General features: G+C 36.2%; 4 protein-coding genes across 6 annotated transcripts; 1 reads left to right on the forward strand and 3 right to left on the reverse strand.

Moving 5' to 3' along the window:
- Positions 1-2809: 2809 nt before the first annotated feature.
- LOC107273690 (putative ATP-dependent RNA helicase DHX30) lies at positions 2810-8038 on the forward strand. 2 transcript variants are annotated; one of them, XM_015752147.2, is made up of 12 exons: positions 2810-3042; positions 3167-3423; positions 3517-3721; positions 3782-4167; positions 4253-4491; positions 4586-5596; positions 5669-6010; positions 6074-6318; positions 6401-6617; positions 6682-6871; positions 6942-7030; positions 7124-8038. In XM_015752147.2, the coding sequence occupies exons 1-12, from the start codon at positions 2892-2894 to the stop codon at positions 7386-7388; spliced, it is 3597 nt and encodes a 1198-aa protein (XP_015607633.1). In that variant the 5' UTR covers positions 2810-2891; the 3' UTR covers positions 7389-8038. The 2 variants fall into 2 exon arrangements, with proteins under 2 accessions (XP_015607633.1, XP_015607634.1); XM_015752148.2 differs by having other exon boundaries at positions 6945-7030.
- Positions 7839-15193, reverse strand: LOC107273663 (adenylate cyclase type 10). Its single transcript, XM_025091034.1, has 30 exons — positions 15109-15193; positions 14867-15037; positions 14523-14798; positions 14325-14448; positions 14115-14263; positions 13900-14052; positions 13604-13823; positions 13233-13536; positions 13015-13142; positions 12779-12940; positions 12597-12702; positions 12078-12494; positions 11906-11997; positions 11671-11823; positions 11524-11611; positions 11325-11463; positions 11131-11267; positions 10897-11034; positions 10745-10845; positions 10453-10679; positions 10172-10342; positions 9995-10110; positions 9606-9926; positions 9403-9539; positions 9041-9330; positions 8674-8872; positions 8473-8612; positions 8289-8403; positions 8089-8227; positions 7839-7982 (listed from the first exon to the last, which is right to left on the reverse strand). The coding sequence occupies exons 1-30, from the start codon at positions 15191-15193 to the stop codon at positions 7839-7841; spliced, it is 5142 nt and encodes a 1713-aa protein (XP_024946802.1).
- A 153-nt stretch (positions 15194-15346) lies between these two features.
- On the reverse strand, positions 15347-16520 carry LOC107273686 (small proline-rich protein 2H-like). 2 transcript variants are annotated; one of them, XM_025091044.1, is made up of 4 exons: positions 16305-16520; positions 16058-16196; positions 15734-15938; positions 15347-15649 (listed from the first exon to the last, which is right to left on the reverse strand). In XM_025091044.1, the coding sequence occupies exons 1-4, from the start codon at positions 16310-16312 to the stop codon at positions 15630-15632; spliced, it is 372 nt and encodes a 123-aa protein (XP_024946812.1). In that variant the 5' UTR covers positions 16313-16520; the 3' UTR covers positions 15347-15629. The 2 variants fall into 2 exon arrangements, with proteins under 2 accessions (XP_024946812.1, XP_015607621.1); XM_015752135.2 differs by lacking the exon at positions 16305-16520 and having other exon boundaries at positions 16058-16298.
- Positions 16521-16734: 214 nt separating this feature from the next.
- Positions 16735-20152, reverse strand: LOC107273682 (G2/mitotic-specific cyclin-B). The gene is made up of 5 exons (XM_015752120.2): positions 19975-20152; positions 18634-19212; positions 18289-18528; positions 18094-18212; positions 16735-18025 (listed from the first exon to the last, which is right to left on the reverse strand). The coding sequence occupies exons 1-5, from the start codon at positions 20002-20004 to the stop codon at positions 17773-17775; spliced, it is 1221 nt and encodes a 406-aa protein (XP_015607606.1). The 5' UTR covers positions 20005-20152; the 3' UTR covers positions 16735-17772.
- Positions 20153-20169: the final 17 nt, after the last annotated feature.

The raw sequence follows: 20169 nt of genomic DNA on the forward strand, positions 1-20169 counted from the left end.
CAAGAATCGATAAAATCTCAATAACGATCAGACGAACTCTGCAGCAGTTCTGGCAACAGTCGTGATCACAATCGCAATGATTTCATTGAGATTGAAAACACAGGTACTAAAAATAATAAAGGAGAATCTGTTTTTATGATCGTAAAGATTGTCGTATCTTTTCTGCTTTAACAAGTTAATTTTTGGTTTTTACCAGGTAGAAAATCTGAACTAATTAAAAATTTAATGGAAATTAAGATTATGGCTATACTAAATGCGTATACTTGACTTCCTGCCACCAGGCTACCTATCAAACGTCTAGTACGACGTGATTAAAGAATATAAAATATATATGGATCTTTCTTTTAATATTATACATTATTCCGCGCTATTAATTTTTTATAATTTTTCAAAAATTATTACCTCAACATATGTGAACGCCTGCCGAAGTTACGAGACGATCGAAGACCACAACGTTCACCTGTGTGCCGAATTTCAAAAGAATGACCATATGAGAAGCATAAAAGACAGTGTTAAAGAATAATGATTTATTTTTCGTGGTTACCTGTCACTTAAAATATAGCATTATATTTTATCTTCTTTCAAATATTTGTATTTCCTGGATCGACTTTTATCAGGTGTATCAGATGACTCCATATACGTGCAAGTATTGAAACGGATTGATTCTAATCGACGCCAGTAAGAACCAAGAATGAATTTCTGTTAGGTAGAAATAAAAGACTGTCTTATCATGTTTATCGTGTTACCAAATATCTACCACGTAGCTGTGATAAAGTTCAATTTCATTTTAAGATTACTGGACAGATCGAGAAGAAGCACCTGAAGTAAGTAAAGAAATGCTGCCATCTGATTTTCTAAAACAGTTGCCGAAAACAATTACGTCAGTTTTGTCCCAGAAGTGCAATCATACCGTTAAACGGGTATCATGACGTCCTTGAACGACGAGTGTCCTAGTGCACGAGCCAGGCCACCCTTAGTTACCCGTCATGAAAGTCCTCTTCCGTAATTAGAATCTCCCAACCCTTGGAGGCCACCATCGGGGACCCACCCTCCGACCGGCCATTACTTTTAATGGCGTTGTTAATGAAACTAGGTGTCGCCAAATTAACCTCTCATTCCAGCAGTGCTCAACCGATTGATATCATTAATCTGGAATATAAAGAAAATAGTAATTAAAAATAAAATCATGCAAACTCCAGGAATTCGTATTCGATATTTTTAATACATACCTTGCGAAGCAAACGCCAAAGAGCCGAAACGAGTTGAGGTAAGTCGGTAAAACAGCAGAGTAGAAAGGAATCAAATTGAAGGCTTCGATCGACAATCGCAATCTGGCGTAGTCAGAATTCGGCAGGAAGATTTGAAATGGTTTTCCTTTGCAGGCAACCTGAAATAATGTGAGATCTACGGGGCTCGGAACGGTTTTGTCCCATCAGGGATGGCCAATTGGTACGAGACCTAAGTTGACGGTGGTGTGAATTTATACGGGTATCATGGTGAGGGATGAAAACCACTGGAGCGGGCTGATTACCGCGGTAACCACCCCCCGAGCGCCAATTAATCTTAACTTTTACGGGGCAAACACTTTTCATTAAGCCCTCCCTCCATAGCCAGCCATGGCCACTACCCTCAGCTTGACACCCCAGCCGTCCTCACCCTCTTTCTCATTCGGCCTGGAGAGGCAAGGAAAATGGCTCCCCAGACAAGCGTTTAATCTGGCTCTAATTAGCAACTTACCTTTACTATCCCCACTACCATCTTCTCTTTCGGTTTTCATTCCGAATTCTTTATTCGTTCCCTCTTCGGCCTCGCAGTGTGTACCTCCTTCAACTGCAATCATCCTCTAATTCCCTTTTCTACTTATTATACTACAATTCGATCGATTATCGAATTGCACGGTGATCATTGCACGTCAGCTTACCTGTAAATCCCCCAAAAAATATACATATCACACATCGATACAAAGATAAAATATTGATAACCGAATAATATACGTACAAACTTTTGAAATATTGCTACTCATGTACTGGTTTGGAAATTGTGATAAGAGAGTAACAATGTCGGAATAGAAATTAGGTTGTCAATGTTACGATTACTTATCAGACGCGTAATTCAAAAGCTGACAGCTTCTCGTGCTGTTAACGATACATTTGCATTGAAGTAAATTACCTTTATCACGGCCGGATGAATGAGGCTCAATTCGAATTATCTAGTTACTGCTGATTAATGTGTCAAGTGAATCTGTCAGATTGGGTATCAAGTAGTTCAGAAAGATTCAAAAGTGCAGAGGCCGTTGGTATTCTCTTTTCTGGTATACTGGATAGAGAGCACTGCATAACTTTTCCTATCCGTAGGTATTGCTGTTATCGTTATTTCCGATAAATGATAACGTACACCCGAGTATTTTACTTAACAGATAAATAGACTGGTATCTTATGGGATGTCACGAGAACCTGGATGTAGACATCTGCAGATCTGTCTTATCTATTATATGAATTTATATTACGGGTATAAAATTGTACTCTAAAGCGATCATCGTGAACATAACTGTAATTCTGAATTATGTAATATAATCTTGTACTATATTCTAGTAGAATAGTCTCTCGCGTGGTGCTCGGCCACGGAGCTGTAGGGGAATAGACGCGCATTTAGCGAATTAGCACCACTCCGCACTGCTTATTTAATGCAATTCAGAGACAGAATGCAAGGAAGCTGCAGAGCATCAGGGTATACGTGGGGGAAAGCTACTGTTGGCTGACTGACGGGAAGGTACTTCTTCGCGCGGAGGAGAGGATTTTCGGAGGAGAGATTCTCTAATAATCTAGATGGCACTGTTCACGATTGCACGTGGTTCTTTGATATAGTATATAAGTTCAACGTTACCGGTAATAATGTTCTCGTGTATTTCTACAGTTTTCACTAAAAATCGCTTGCAAAATAGTTTGCAATCGAAGCAGTACATCTTTTCTGCTTTCTCTGGACGCGCTGATTTAAGATCCAACAGTCGAGATGCTGGCAATGAAGTCATCTATCAAAATGAATGTATGTTCAGTTATACTTGCAAGTTTAACCTTAAGATTATGTTACTGTGTGATGAAGCTTTCATATTTTAGATTGTGAAGAATTATATCTTATTTGGTAATAATACATATTTATGTGATTGCAGTAACGGAATTCTTGGATGATTTTACCAACTTGAATAAGCATGTACTGCTGAATGTACAGCGCTTCGATACTTCATCACATTCACCTTTCAAAAGGAAATTTTTGTCTTTGCGAAGAAACCAATTAAAAGTACATGATTATCATGATAGCATTGGGTTTTATTATTCTTCGAAGATTATTCCTGGCTTACAGTCAGTCAGAGGAATTCATACACATGCAGCTTTTCCTTGTTTTGCATCTCTAAAGAATGTTAAAAAGGTTGAAATTACAAATTATACATAGCTTGTTGAAGAACGATTCATATTTTTAATATCAAAATGTATTTTAATGAAAAGACTTTTTTTTATAAAGGGAGATGGGTCTGACAAGGAACAATTTGAATCAGATTATTATGACAATCTTATAGACAAAATACTTAAAGATTCTCCTACCAAAAATAAAGAATTACATTCGGAGAAAGAACATAGAAGGAGGGTTCATGCTCATAGGTTTGTGAAGACAGAAACATTGCATGGTAAAGAAGATAATTTAGAAATTGAAGGTGCTTCATTAAAAGGTAAACAATCTAAATGATATTTCTGGTGTCAGATAAATGAGACTTTCGTTTCCATTTCAGAAATAGAGAGAAAATACCCGGATTGTAAATCTAAATTGCACAATATATATAACATAGTCAGTCAAGATACGAAAAAATCTAACTTAATATCTGGTACTAGTAAATGTACAAAACGCGGCCACGACGTAAGATGGGAGTTTACGTACAAAATTTTATGGCCAAGCGAAATGACTTTTTTGGCAGTAGCAAAGACCAAAATAGCTGCTTCGAAAGTGGCTGCACTCAAATGTCTACAATGGTTAGAGGCCACTGGCAAAGTGAAAAATGGAATACCACAGACTTTAGATAAAAAAGAAATGTCCTCTCTTTTAGACAATAAAGTGGAGCTTAATATTGAATCAGACATTGCTACTGAGATACAATCATTGCTTAAGGAATATCAGAACGTAAGTCACTGACAAATCAATTTTTAAATCCTAATCTTTGGCACTTCATAAAAATTGTGATTGTTGCTTTTCTGTAACTCTTCAGGAAGTTGAACATATTGTGAAAACATTTACTCCCATAAAGCGAGAAAGTAACTTGTTAGAAGATTCAGAAAATGATGGTCAAACTTCACTCCTGAATACAGAACATTTTGATCCTGTGGGAGGATCCAGTGCAAGTAAACGATTTAAGAAATCCTCGGAATTCCGAAACGAAATATTGAAGGAGAAAGCGTTATTGAGGAATGAAACTGCTGATCAGGGATTGCCAATATCAGCATTCAGGTATAAATAATAAACACATAACAGCATCAACTCTTGGTGAACTAGAACAATACCATATCATTCAGAACTAGACAAATCTTTTATTCACCTTCAGGACACAGATACTGGAAGAAATAGAAAAAAGTTCTGTTTTACTAGTAAAGGGTGATACTGGCTGTGGCAAGACCACCCAGGTACCACAGTTCCTTATGGATTACTTCGCAGCAAAAGGACGCGCCGGAGACTGTAATATGATAGTCACACAACCTCGGAGAATTTCTGCTATCTCATTGGCAGAACGCATTGCCGAGGAACGAAACGAGAACATAGGAGACGTCGTGGGGTACCAAGTGAGACTCCAGCAGGTGCTACCCCAGACACCTGGAGGAATATTATTTTGCACAACAGGAGTCTTGCTACGTAAACTCCAAAGTAATCCTGGCCTTATCGGTTGCTCTCATGTCATCCTGGATGAGGCTCACGAAAGGTCCATTGATACGGATGTCCTCATGGTTCTTTTGAAACGAGCAATGAAGCGCAATCCTAATTTAAAACTTATTGTAATGTCGGCTACGATAAATGCGGAGCTCTTCCAGCGTTACTTCGACTGTAACGCTGTAGAAGTACCTGGTAGAACGTTTCCAGTGACTATGAACTTCCTGGAGGATATCGACGCGATGGGTATCAGACAGTCTAATAATAGAGATGAACGGAATCAATCTCAACGCAGTCCAGTAGTAGACTGTTACTACGTGGCGCGTTTAATAAAGTGGATATGCAAGAATAAACCGGATGGTGCTATATTGTGCTTCCTTCCGGGATGGGCAGAGATCACTAAAGTGCAGACTATTCTCACTGAAAGTTCCTGGGCGAACAGAAGAAAAGATTGGATTTTACCTTTACACTCTAAAGTTTCATTCCAGGCACAGCGTAAGATATTTTCAAGACCTCCACCAGGAGTCAGAAAGATTATTCTGTCTACTGACATTGCTGAAACTGGTATTACTGTCAGCGATGTAGTTTATGTCATTGACACTGCCAGTCATAAGCAAGTAAGATGGGATGAAAGCCAAGGATTGGCTTCGATGGACAATCAATGGGTATCGAAGGCCAATATTAATCAAAGGTAGCAAGGAATGAAAATCAGGATGTGTGATACTTCAGATTTTTAATTCTAAAAACTAATTTTTTCCAACAGAAAAGGCAGAGCTGGTCGCGTCCAATCTGGTATAAGTTACCATTTATTAACCAGAGAGAAATTTATGAATCTAGACGAGTTTCCGCTTCCGGAAGTTATGCGAATCTCCTTGGAAAAAACAGTTCTGGATTGCAAAACATATAGCAATGAAAAAGCTATTGATTTCCTTGCCAAAATGCCACAACCACCCAGTGCTAGTGCCATTGAAAGGGCAGTATCTGATTTAAGAAAGCTAGGGGCTCTCGATGAGAACGAGACCCTCACGGCTTTGGGCAAACGGATATCGCTATTTACGACACATCCAAAACTTAGCAAGGCTATGGTCTATTCCTCTATTTTCCAGTAAGTCTCATCCGCTGTAATTGATCATTAAGATTTTAATTAATAAAATTCATTTACTTGCAGCTGTACCAGTCCTATTGTTTCTGTGGCTTCGATTCTGTCTTATGACAGCGAGTTATTCGTCGGTGCCCTAAATAACAAATCTGACATCAGATCAATTAAACAAAAGTATCATCCTGCTAGCGATCATCTGGCAATGTCCTGGCTCTTCACACAGTGGAACTCTTATTACAATGAAGATCCTCAAGATATTAAATCCTTTTGTTACAACATGAGACTTCAACCTGAAAGAATGATCATTCTGAAAAGTATGTTCAATCAGTAACAAATTTAGTTGGTGTATAAAGAATTTCATTAAAAATGTATACAAGTTCTGTTTTAATCATATAGAGTTGAGAGATCTCAACGCACAGTTTTTGGTTCAGTGTGGTATGCTAGAAATTGGGGAAAATTACGACGACTGGAATGCCACTAAGAACGACCACGCGGAACACGATGAGCTAGTGCGCGGTGTTTTGTTCGCTGGCATGGATCACCTTTTGCAACGCAAAAAGTTCGAACTTATAAAAGGAAGACTTAAGAATTCTCCAAACTTGATGGTAACAGAGTAAGTATTGTTATCTATAATCAATTATAAGAGAAGAGCAGAATTGAATTTTTTTTTTTTATAGAGATAAGCGTAGAGCTTCCCTTACGTCAGAGACTGTAAACTACGGCAGAAAATCCTGGCCCAGTCCTTATTTAACTTATATGCGTCGAACTCATAGCGAAGAGCGACGAACTATTTTGATTCGTGAAACCAGCATTTTATCACCATTGACTGTATTTCTCTTCAGTCAGGGTACCGTGAATGCTGTTGAGGTACGCTATCAAAGAGATTAATCTAATTAGATTAACTGAAATATTAATTTAATTGAAATCTTCATTTCAGCAGACAAATAAGTCTGGTAGCAATGACGACGATAAAGTATTGGTAACTATAGAAGACAAGAAGAATGTTAAACTGATTTGCACTAGAGAGTACGTACTTGTTTTAATTAAGCTAATTGTGTATATATATATATATACATAGAACTTTTTGAAAAGCAATATTAATTTTCTTAACATTTATAGAGACGCTGAATTGCTTTTCCGCTTCCGTGATATGATGTGGTCCATAGTACGTTACATGGTTGAGATTCAAGGATTCCAAGGATTTGATAGAGTCGAAGAATACAATACTGTAAATGCATATAAACGTCAAATGCTCTTCGTTCTCGGAAAAATGTTATCAAGTGCTGATATCACGGTCGACTTAAAATCTGATGAATCGGATGTTGCTTCTGTCGATGAGCTTCTTGATTCTGAATCAGGATCCGAGACTGACGAAAGTCGTTGATGTGATAAGAAATAGTGTAAGATATATTTTAGTTTGACAATTCATTCGTAAAAAATCATGACCCGAATACAAAACTCAGAGTATTTAATGCAGATAGTACATATATATTTGCGTTACTTACCATGTTCGACGTTATCAAACACGTGTAGATGATTCAGTTCCTTAGAAATGAAATTGAACTCTTTCGACAAGTCAATAGTTCATCGATATACATACAAATTGCATATGTATGTTTAGTGTGATAGAGGACAAGACCCAATAGTGTAATTGAAAATCTGGTTGATCAATAAGAAAGTGAAAGAATAATTTAAATTGATTTAGATATTATGAAAATATTTATAATAAAAGCAATTTAGTCTACATATCCTGTTATTGCATTTTCATATTTTTTTTATACAATTTTAAGACTGCATAGATCTTAATAATAGTATATGATCTATGAAAATGAGTTCAGTGAGAAAATTTGGGCAATGGCAGAGAATATGGGACAACATTTGATCTCGTATCAATCTCGTGCCAGCCGACAATTTTTTCTTTTGTAACATTTTCTTTCCACATGTCACATTGAATAGAATTTATCGCACCAGTCCATACCTATAACCATATAATATCCTTATTGAATCGTAAATAAACAGGATGATTTTATAACAGTTTAGAATTTAGATGGAATTAGATTTAATTGCATATTTCTATTGATTACCTTTTCACAGTGAGAAGCCCACTCATATATCATAATATTCTCCATTTTAATAGCTAATGTCTTAGATCGTTGTAAATATTTCATACCTAATTTTTTTCGAGAATGCACCATGTGATAGTATGCTTTCAGTAGGTTATATCTATAACAAAATACCAAATAAATACTGTAATAATATTAAAAAATATTTCCTACCTGCTCACCTGGGATATATAATTTTGATCACCTTTATAATTTTATTAATGACCTTAAATTGCTTCTTGATTTCAACTATCAAATGACCTATGGCTTTTATGTTCCTGCTATTGATCTTATGCACTGTTTTAAAATTAATCGAATCACAAAATATCTTTTATAAAGTCTACGATCAGTCTATGGGAGACCTACCATAGGATATAATTAATCCTTCCAATCTCTTCGTAGCCGTGAAAGACGTTGCTATTGAAAATTCACTCGCAACGTTACACGCATTGATCATTTCAGTTTTCCAAACAATCGCTGCTTCTAAGTGTTCCGTTCTGATGCACCTTGAATTAATTAAATTTTGTTTATTTTTTACTAAACCAGTTTTACATTAGAAAATCTAACCAGAGCCACATGCATGTGAAGTATCTCTTCTCTGATTCAGGATCACGTAGATTTATCATGGTTTGACCTTGTTCCTGATAATACTGTTCACATTTCCGGTATGGTAGTATAGTTAATCCAGTTTCCAATTGAATATCCACACAAAGTGCGTAATACCAAGTGCGTCCAGATTTGTCGACATCGTCGTTACAATTAAATTCTGTTAAAAAATAATAACCGTACAAGAATTAGCATTAATTCAAAAGTTAATTAACCCGGGAACGGGCGCGCGATTTCGTTTTCCATTTAAAGACCATTGAGTTGGGAAATCTCAGAAATCCCACGCGCCCACTTCCGGGTTAAGGATGTTGGATGGTATTCTAATCACCTAATCCACGCATCATAGAAACGGCTTCGTCGTGGCGACGTGCAATTATTAACAAATGAATGAGCCTAGGTAGTATCGATAACTCCAAACTAATTGCACGAATCGTATTGCAAATTCTAAAAGTAACAAAGCCCAAGCTTGTTGCTTTTCTTGAGTCACCACGCAGCCATCTTGAGAAGAAGATTCTGACGTATAATTCTGCTACCGCGTTCAACTCCTGCAGCTCGACTGTGTCCTTTTTGCGACAACAAACATTAATAGCGTTATCCTCCAGAGCAAGAACGATGCTTCTGCTGATTGGAAAATATGTTAAAGTTAATAAAATATCTTTTTTATTATATTACAGATAAGCATTGTGAGACCTGTACTGATGCCTGTGTGCTGTTATCATCATATTGACGTAAGCTGTGCAGAGAACAAAGAAATCTCTATTACTTTTTAATGCTGCGTTCAAACCCCAAATAGCAGCCAGTTGTGCATGTTCGAATTGGCCTTTGATCTATATGGATTAAAGATGTCCAATGAAATTACGTAAGACCACACAATTAGGTATTTAAAAGTATACCTTAAAGAGTATGTACATCTGGGCTAAACAATTAGCCAGTTGATCTGTGAAGTCAGCAGCATCCCCATCAAGTACACCGACTGTACATTGTCTTAAGCAACCAAACATTAATCGCTGTTGCTTTAACAACATGGCAGATTTTATTCTAGACATGGCGGCTGTCTTTGGGAATGAGTATCCAAGTGTTTTTATTGCCTGATTCAGATACTCGCTTGCCTTGGCGACGAGGCCGATCTCCAGGCAGCATCTACCTTGGAGAATTTGTATTTTACCAGAGAGCAATGGGAGGACGTTCAATTCGTCATTGCTGTCTTGAAACATCTGAGGGTTATAGATAGAGAAAAATAATTAAAAATGAAATATCGGTTAATTCAATTGCGACTACTTGCTTGACTTAAAATGACTTCACCGTCATTTAGTAATTTTCGTGCTTGTGGGACATTGCAGGTAGCTAGACAGATTTCGACGAATTCTAAAATTGTTGTGAGAACCTTATCCTTGCGACCTGATAGGATAATCGATAAAATTACAGATTTTGAAAAATTATTTAAATTCAGAACTCTCACCAACTCCACGACAATGGTCCAGTATCTGCGTATATGCAGTGACTAATATTAGATTACACTGACAGTTGGTAAAATCCAAATTTGAAAAAGTTCTAGTAGGACACTTATCAATGGGTTTGAAAGCTCTGACACATTTCATCTCATCTTGCAGGGACGCATTCGAAAGTAATTCTGTTTGAAGAAAAATGCAAATTATAAATGTTGCTCTTCCGCTCAAGCCAGAAAACGATACTTAGTTTTTCCAAATGTATTGAAGTATGAAACGTAAGAAACAGTATTACGTTCTTTGAAACCGGCAGAAGAGTTTCCTACGAGATTTTCAGCAATGTCTATCATGTAGTTAAAGGTTTCACGCTTTTTTCGTTCTTTGGCATCATCCTCGATGTACCTTTGCCCCAGGAGTTTGACAAAATGACCTTCTCCACAGGCAACGCAGCGTCTTGTAGTATTCTGCAGATACTTCAGAGATTTACGGTGAATCTCTACTTTCTGGTTCTCGGTCATAAGTCTAACGTTTATAAGAGCGTATTTTGATTTCTTTAAAAAGATACTTAAAACACTACTACACTGTACCTATAAGTCGTTTCGCGAAACATCGACATCTTAAAACGCATGAGACCGCAGGATGCATATTTTGGTAATTCCTGGAGTCCCTCTGGACAAAAAAAATATAATCAGTATACGGAAATTAATAAATTCAAATTTTTTACCAGCGATCACCAAGCCTGTACAGTTGCAACGAAGCTCCATGTCGGAGCTATTAATGCTTCGGTTATTTCGTGAGAAGAAAATAAGTTTTGGTACCCCCTCGAAATGACCACTTGCGCATTCCAATACGCGAATTTCGAAAAGGTGCATAACAGCTGAAATGTTAATAAATTGAAACTGTTATTTTGAAAATTGAAAAATTAATCATTTAGTGCTACTATAATGCATTGGCTAAATGGAGTCTTGCCTACAGCAATATCATGTTGGGATGTTTCTTCGAGTAGATTTTCCAACATATTTCTATTAATTGTTTCTCCAAAAACAGCAGCATATTTCAGCAGCACTTGATCTAATGGTGACAGCGAGTCAAACGTCTTCAGTATCATTACTAAAGTAATAATATTAACTTTACGTTATCCCACAGATTGAATAATAATTTTATTACCATCCATTGTCATTTCAGTATCCACTTCTTCCAAACTGAAATTCTTTGAAATGATGCAAATAGCAATTTGGTTATCATCGTTATCGTCCTTCTTTGTTAAATTGATACTTTTTTTTCCCGCAACGGTAACGGTGCTGTCCTAACAATTAATACTGATGATAATCCGTCTATTGTTATGCCTAATAAATATTAGACAAACCCTGTAACTCGAACGATACATTCTCCATTCGTCCTGACGATCCTTGACGAATTGAGAAGAGGATAGTCGATCAGTTTTGGATAGAGACCTTAAAGATAACTTTTATTATTTGAAGATTAAGTATTTTGCATAAGTTTGTTAATCAACCTCTTCAACATCTCTACTGAAGGAATAACCAAGGCCGTATTACGTAGATGCTTTTCACTTATTGTTTTTATCACCAAACCTCCAACCTGCACAAGGCTCAATAAATAACTTTCTATCCACCCTGGACTGCCCATACTCTTTTCTTGAATCACTCTGTAAATTAAATTTGTATTATACATTGCAAAGAGATTCTAGAAACTTTGCTTCCATAGTATTTCCAATAACATCAACAGACTTTTCCAATTCGGCTGGGATTCCCATCACGTTCATAAACTGACAAGCTAATCCAGTATGAAACCATTTGTCGACACCCGTTAGATTGATGGTCTATAATATTGATAAGAAAAAATATTTAAAACAATCTAATTATACATACAATAAATAGAAATTATACCGATTTAACATACCTCAGTCCTGTCAAGTATATTATCGGTCAACGCAGATTCAAATGAAAATTTGTGTCGATGTGCAAATACAAAGAAAATCAAATTTTGCTGAACGATGGTTGCCAAAAATGGGAATGATGCCTTATCACAAAATTCAGCATCGTCGACAAGAACAATCCAAAAGCTATTGAAGCTCTTACGCATAAGTTTAATTAGTAATTTGGAAAAGAGCGACTGTTTCTCTGTTTCCTGCATCCCTTGATACTCCTTGCTGATTTGGAAATTCATATTGAAAATCTCATTGAGTGCACAGAGCCACTTTGTATATTTCTTATTTCCTAAATAAGAGAGAATTTTCGTTTCACGTTCTTTGACTGTTGAAGATGTTGTAAATCCCAGTGGTACAGAGAAGATCAAATTAATCAGAGTTAATGGAATCTGCAATGATGTTAATGCAACAAATCCAATTATTATATCTATCATAAAAAGTTGATTCAACATGTACTGTGTATTTTTTATTACTTTTCTCTTTTAATATACCTCACTGTCTCGAGACATCAGGAATATACGATTGTAAGGAATTTTACCAGCAAGACAATAAACAAATTCATCGAGCAATCTGCTTTTTCCCATTCGTGGTTCACTTCTGAAAATCAAAATGAGATTATTTATTATATTATATTTTATAATGATCAATTTCTTTGTTGGATATTGTTCAGAACTTTATAATAAGGATATTTTTTATTGGCGTGGCCACTTCGGCTTTTGGCTCAGCAGAATGCTGGGTGTTCAAAAACTGTTCTAACATGTTTTGAAAAATTCCAAGTTCATTATCACGTCCCAGAATTGGATATTTCATAGACATTTCATCCTGGCCCTGAACGCTAGAGGTGAATTAGAGATTCGTTGTTTTTCAAATTCATTGCTCATTAATTGTCCTTAATTAAATATTGCTTACTTCGTCTGCTCAAAAAATTCATAAATCGGTCCAGTATTTGTAATACCCTTCAACTTTTTTGGTTCCTGTAGAACAAAATGCCGGTTGTCCAAATGTGACCTTAAGAAACTGTCACGATCGCAGACGACCTTTGAAAAAATAATAATTAAAAATACCAGGCAATCGGTGGCAATTAATTATAATTATCATTGATTCAAATAACATTGAAATCTCATTACCTTATTACTGTAAGCGCACATTAATCGCGCAGCTTTATTAACGGGCATGCCAATGACTGTGTATTCTCTGCGAAGAATGTGACCTACTACTCCGCAATACGTCATTCCAGTTGTCACGCCAATTGTCACTGACTTGACATGTCGTTGCGCTGCCAAAGTTTCCCGCACTTTGGCAGCGCATCGCAGTCCGATTTGCGACTCCAATTCATGAGTGTTGCCGCGCAGTCCAAAGATGCAAAGGAAAAGAAGATCCTTGTCAAAGAGATTGGTCTTATTGACACAGCCCTGCATGCTGTCAACTATTCTGAAATTCATGAAGAATTTTGATTAGTTATGAAATTCCAAAAAACCGCAATAACCAAAAACTGAACTGAAAAATATTATTGTAAGCCAGATTGACTATAGAGATCAATCTCCTCTTGCCAACGACAGTAGTAATAACATTGATGAACAGGATGACAACTTGTCGCATTTCAGTAAGGTATTCTATAGGTTCATCCATTTCAACAGCCTTTATCACAGGCCTCAGCATATAACTTATCAATTTCTCTTTCAAGTGCTCCTTGGCGACTTTATTAATTTTTGGTCGCACTGTAATTCAAGCAGAAACTAAAGTCAATGTTCAAGTAATTTTAGAGTCTATTAAATATATAGTTTTTATATTCACAGCTATAATCCACTTGTCTATGTTGATATCGCGCAAGTGCATCACCAGTAAGATTCATGAGTACCGATACAGCTTCCGGTTCCGGTACACGGTCGGTGGCAAAACTCGAAAACAGAGTAGCACTTTTACCAATGAGGTCGTCATCGTCCGGATCTGAAATTTTTTAAAATTCATTTTACGGAGCAACAAGGGCCTCGTACTTATCATTCAATTACCGTCAGTTTTGTAACCGTCTTTTGTCTGTTCCCAGACAATGGTGGATGATAAAATGAGAGTGTGTATCCCATCAGGAAGAACCTCGTGAACGAATTCATTTGGATTGGCCCACTGCCAGGAACTGGGAGCAACAAGAATGTCGCCACCTCTGTAACATTTAATTAGACCGTAAACTGAACGACTTCCCTATAATTAAATGACTGTCATACCGACAGAGACCTTCTGCATATTTAACGTCCCAAACTGGCTTCCCAGTTATTATGTAATGAGACACTTTTTCAGGATTTCCAATAGACGTGAAATACGTCTTCCCAGACGCTATGGCAAGCTTCACTAGATTTCAAAAAGAATATCATTCCTTTGAAATTTATCAAAAATATATTGTATCCGCTTGTCTATTGACTCGCCTTTCAAAGTGACGCCAACGTCCGTATCAAATGTGCCAAAATGCTTCTGTATGATACATGCAGTGTGCATAGCCTCGATAGCGACGTCTCGCATTACGTCGCCATCCTCCAGTTTCCACATGACTATAAAGGCGTCGCCTGAAAACTTAAGGACGTCTCCTTTGTGGGACAAAATTTCCTGCACCATTGCTCCTATGTAACTGTTCAACGTTTCCGTAAGTTTTGACGGGCCACCCTTACCGGCCATTGTGTATCTCTCTGTGAGGTCTGTGAAACCTGAAATATTGTCGTAACAAGGAAATCACATTTCTTAATGATTTTCAAGCAGGGATTTCAAATATTACCAGAAACGTCACCCAGCATCAGAGTTGTATAATACATCCTGGTGGTATAGTCGTCGTAGTGATCCAAAATTTCGTCGGGACACATCGAGGCAAATATTTTCGTGTGCTGCTCGAGTCTTATCTTGCTTAAGGATTGAGACCTTTTCTCCACCAGATGTCCAGTGCTAAAATCTAAAGACGGTTAGGTTCATAGAAATATATCATTTTCTGTATTTATAAATTAATCCAATTATTTTGCCAACATGGTTCCTCGACTATATGCTTCAGTATCGCTAAGCCGCTGCCACTGACTTGCTTGACATTTTTTCGCTTTTTGGAAGAACTCATTATTCTTCGTTTACACGAGAATCTTCTACGAGGATATGAGAAGCACGTGTGACATTAAGAAAAACAAAGAAGAATGATTTGAAGCATTTAGAAAAATTGCGTGAAGTACGATATACTCAATGAATTCAATTAGTTTAAAAAATAAACTTGTTTACATTGATTTTATTATAAAATTTCTTTCTATTTATTTCCGTACATTAATTAAAATATAATATTACATTATTTTGCCTTCCCTCATGTTTTATCAGCCAATAAGCTGCTATCCGACCTGAGAAGTTCCATATTTTTAAAGTATGAAACCCGTTAAACTCTTTTTTAATTTCACCTAATTTTGAAAATCTAAAATTGATTTCTAAAAATATATTTAGTCATCCATCACGTTTGATCTCGAGTCTCGTTCTTCTCATCCTCATTATGCAGTTGCAAGTGGTTCACTTTAACAGGATGGACAGGAAACTACAAAAATAAATAACGCGCCTGTCATATGCGTTCAAAATGCAGAAATTAAATATTTAAAAAATAGTAATATTAATAGTATACCACAGGCTGGTCTACAAGGCGAGCAAGTAGGTGGTGTAGGTGGTGGAGGTGGTAGGCAAGGAACTCTGGTAATACTATAAAGGTATCCTACGGTGGGTGGTGGTGGAGGTGGTCGAGGTCGAGGAGGTGAACAGGTCACGACAACCTTGGGTGGACAGGGCATAGGACAACACGGTGGACACGATGGGCAGGGTCTAAGATATACCTAAAAGAATACCCAGTGTTATTTCAGAAATCAGGTGAGACATATTAGATAATTTTTAATAATTCTTTGACTAATATCATTAAAGTTTAAATTGATAATGATTTAAGGGCGTTACGAACCACAGTCTTTGTCGGACGGGGTGGACAACGGGGTGGGTATGCAGGTCTGCACTGTATACAGGGTGCGCAGGGCACACAGGGGATGTAAGCAGGTGTACAGGAACTGAAAGACGATGACGTAGACGATCCGCAGCATCCACTTGAATTTTTAAGTATTTTCAAATACATCAATGAACATGATTGGAAGTTTTATTGATAATCGATTTCTTTTAAGAGATTGTTATTAAGTAATTTTTTTTCGGTTTACCTTATCATCGCGCTTTTCGCGTAACACTGTTATCAATCTTTACGTATTTGAAATTTTACTTTGGAAAACTCGTGATTAAATTTTTAATTCGAAAGAGCGTTCTTCCACGTAAATTTTGGATACCGTGATATTTTTTTTTTACTTCAGTTTATATTACACGAAATAAAATTTTCCCTGGAATTTGGAAACTGCGACTTTCCCCGGCTAAGGGCAATTTCCAAATTCGATCGTTCGTTGTCTCAATATTACCATAGCAATGTCGAAGTTCAATGATTGGTCGGATATAGATTGATAAATTAAATAGAAATGACAAACAAGTCTCTCGAGCTCGATTAACAATTTACAGTCGCCGTTTCGAAAACTTAGAATTTTATTTACATAATGAATCGTTATATATTTTTCTTCATCCAAATTATACACTCTAGGGACGATATTATAATTCTAAGCCAAACCTTATGTGCTAAGATCGTTCATACATTAACAAATTTGAATACTATTCAAGTGGATGAAAATAAGTCAGATTTTAGAATCAGTTTACACATCGTGACGTGACTTCCACTATTTGAAAGCACAACGTCCGTTTTAATGATTCTAGTAGACATACAGCAGGCTAGCATTATTATTTCCATAAATTTAGACAAATTTAAATTGTCAGAAAGTCTTGGATGTTATGCGAACTTAATGCAAGTCCAGAGACTCTATTTTATTTTTATAGACGTTGAATTACAATTAACCATGGAATTTATATCTTGCGATGGATATATATATATATATGTTCAAATATGTAGACGCCATTTAAAATACACCATCAATATGGTTAACGGAAATAGAGGTATCAAATAATGTAATTCATACAATATAGTTTTTTTTTTTTTTCGGAAGTGCCATGCGTTATGCTTACCAAAGTTAAAATATTTGTAGTGAGCTTATATAAAAACAAAAACTATTTGTATAATTATCTACGAATAAAAGCTATATTACTATTTTAAATACCTAATATAAAAATCTAGTGCGCTATGGCTTCCGTGTGTGCCAATAGGAAATCCTTATAATAATCTAATACAAAATATTACGTCATCAGTATCACCTGAGATGATATTTCGACTTGTTGCTTTACTTTTTCTTTCATTGCCAAAATATCGAGTTGTTTGAATACAAATAACCTAAACATACCAATTTCTCTTGCTATCTACGGTTTATGCGCAGATTAATTGAAAAAAAAAAAATTTATCTCGAAAATCAATTTGTACGATCAATATCAGTTGATAGATTAATCTTCCGTTATTCAGAATATTAGTTTTGTATAATGTTGATACACTATATGCCACTCATGAATGAAACGGCGCTTGTGAGTATCGTGGACAAAGATACTGTTCCTATTTGATATTGTACGAACAAAGTGTTTCAACGACAATTACTGCACACCTTCCTTTTTTTCTACTTACAAATCTTAGGTCAATTATATTATTTATTCTAACTTGACAGATCCCAGTGCAGCTATTGTTGGCGACTTGAGCTCCGAGCGCAGACTAATCCTCATGTGTTTTAGCAAAGTGTACTTCTTCCTAACTGCTTGATATTTACTTTTATCAGCGTTTACAATGATCCCAGCTATAGCTCGTACTACAGGTATCAGGTCTTCTTTGTTGTAGGTGCTATAATGCACTAAAGTGTTTGTCCAGATGGATTTATTTTCATCCGCATCGTTAGTACCAATGACACTGTGGATTAAATAATTAGAATGAAAATAACGAACACTCTTTAGACGTACTATCAATGATAAACTTACAAAAATGCAAGATACATTGCTGCAGCTGCGATAAGACTCGGTGGATAATGACACATTTCGTATGTGACCAGACACTGCTCCAAAAAGTACTTTGCCATCGTGTGATGAAGAGGAAGGGCCTATTTTTTAAATTATGGTATTAATGTTTGATGTGACTGTTTATTGTAGAAAGCGTAGAACAATATATTTGCATACTTTTCCAGCTTTGCTGTATCTTCTGAGGAAATGAAGTGGCAATGGTCGTCCTAAAGAGTAATCGAGTGTCCGTATAATTAAGATTTCCATCTGCAGTATCTCAGCTTTCGTGTAAGCATTGTCCGTTATATATACAAAATCGCTTATATCAGGCGAATACATTTCTTCGTATTTACTCGCTATAAACATTGCTGCAACACCTACCAGTTGAAGTCTTTTCCGGTCTATCGACCTGTACGACTATTAAATTAATAAGAGAAGTATGTTAATACAAATTGTAGATGATGGGATTAAGATGACAGATACAAGGCTAATTGGAATAGTTCTTAAAAATTGCGAATGTACCTGCAGAAACCGATCAATTATTGCGACAGTCAAATAAAGCGTTTCTTGCATAAGGTGAAATTGCTGATGTACATCAACAAGCCAGTCAATAAGTACACCTCTCATTTTTGGAGAAACTTCTTGTCCCGCAAGGAAATCCTTTTCCACGGGAAACTGTTTCTCTAACGTTCTTAAATAAGCATATATGTTATTGCTATAAATAGACACCAACATGGGATTTTCCTTATCCTCCTCGTCAATGTCCTCCACAGCCAGCAAGTCTGACGAGAATGATTCCACTTCCTTTTTGATTTGTGGAGGATTCGAGATGACATTGTTTGTTGTAGAAGTTAAATTCTTCAATACTGGTTTAACAATTTGCACTCGTGGCTTTTCTGTTACTTTGTCAGCAAGTTTCTGATGTTGATTAACAATAGGTTTCTTTTGCACCTTTGACAATAATAGCGATTGACCTTTTGCTTCGACTCCTTTTAAAGTATTCACTTTATTGCCAATTTCTCCCAAAGCAGCTCTTTTAGTCTGTATTGAAGTAGCAGTTGTTGATTTTACATTTCTTACATTTTCTTGATTAATTGCATTCTGAAACAAAGCAATAATAATACTTAATACCCATATTAAGACTAGCCATTCAAGGCATATTTATCTCAACTCATTGTTCACTGTTATTTGTTTATAGATCATACAGACACCCTCAATCTAAACGAAGAATTTGAACACCATGATACATAAGCATTCAAAATATAGGCCTACATTTTTTTTTCCAATTAAGCCTATCATTTTGCAAAATTTAAAACAAACAATTACAATAATTTACGCGATCAATGTTAAACTTCAATTATATATGATTCTCATTATTTAATAATTTTCAAATCAGAATAGAGTACATATAACAATCAAAATGGTGTACAAAGAACGCGTTGCGCTAAAAGAAAAACGAGCACAAGAATATTTATACCAAGCAGATATTTAATATATTATAAGATAATCTTATAAACGTCTAATTAGTTAAAAAATATAAGCGAAATATGGTGTGGAGGATGTAAATCCTGGGCAACCAACCGTCTCTTCGTCACGCATATTCGCTTATATTTAGCTAAAGAAAAAATATAAATACATAAAGATTATCCAACTAATATAGACATAAATCTCTAAAAGCAGATAATCAATAGTTAATAAAAATAACTTAATAAATGAACGAGAGTCATAGGACGTCTGGAAATCAGATTCGTTTAAAGGAAGGGCCGAGGGTATTTAAACGGACCATTCGGACCGTTACGCTGCTTCCCTCCATCACATTGACCCGAGACTCGATGCTATCGGCAAGATGAATTTCTAACTCACCGTAACGGCAATCCGATTTCTTAACGCCATTGTCGATTTAATTCTTGTGTCACTGAAGATTACAATAATCCAAATTAAAAATTACTTTTCCTCCAGCCAAGAGTCTTAGCTTTTTTTGCGGATTGCCAAACACAGCACACACTTCGCTGTAACGACTCTTGACGGTTTGAAATTGTTTGCCCGGTCGCCGGAAGT

The sequence above is a fragment of the Cephus cinctus genome, unplaced genomic scaffold (genome assembly GCF_000341935.2).
Source record: "Cephus cinctus unplaced genomic scaffold, Ccin1 Ccin1_scaffold1780, whole genome shotgun sequence".
NCBI classification, from domain to species: Eukaryota; Metazoa; Arthropoda; class Insecta; order Hymenoptera; family Cephidae; genus Cephus; species Cephus cinctus.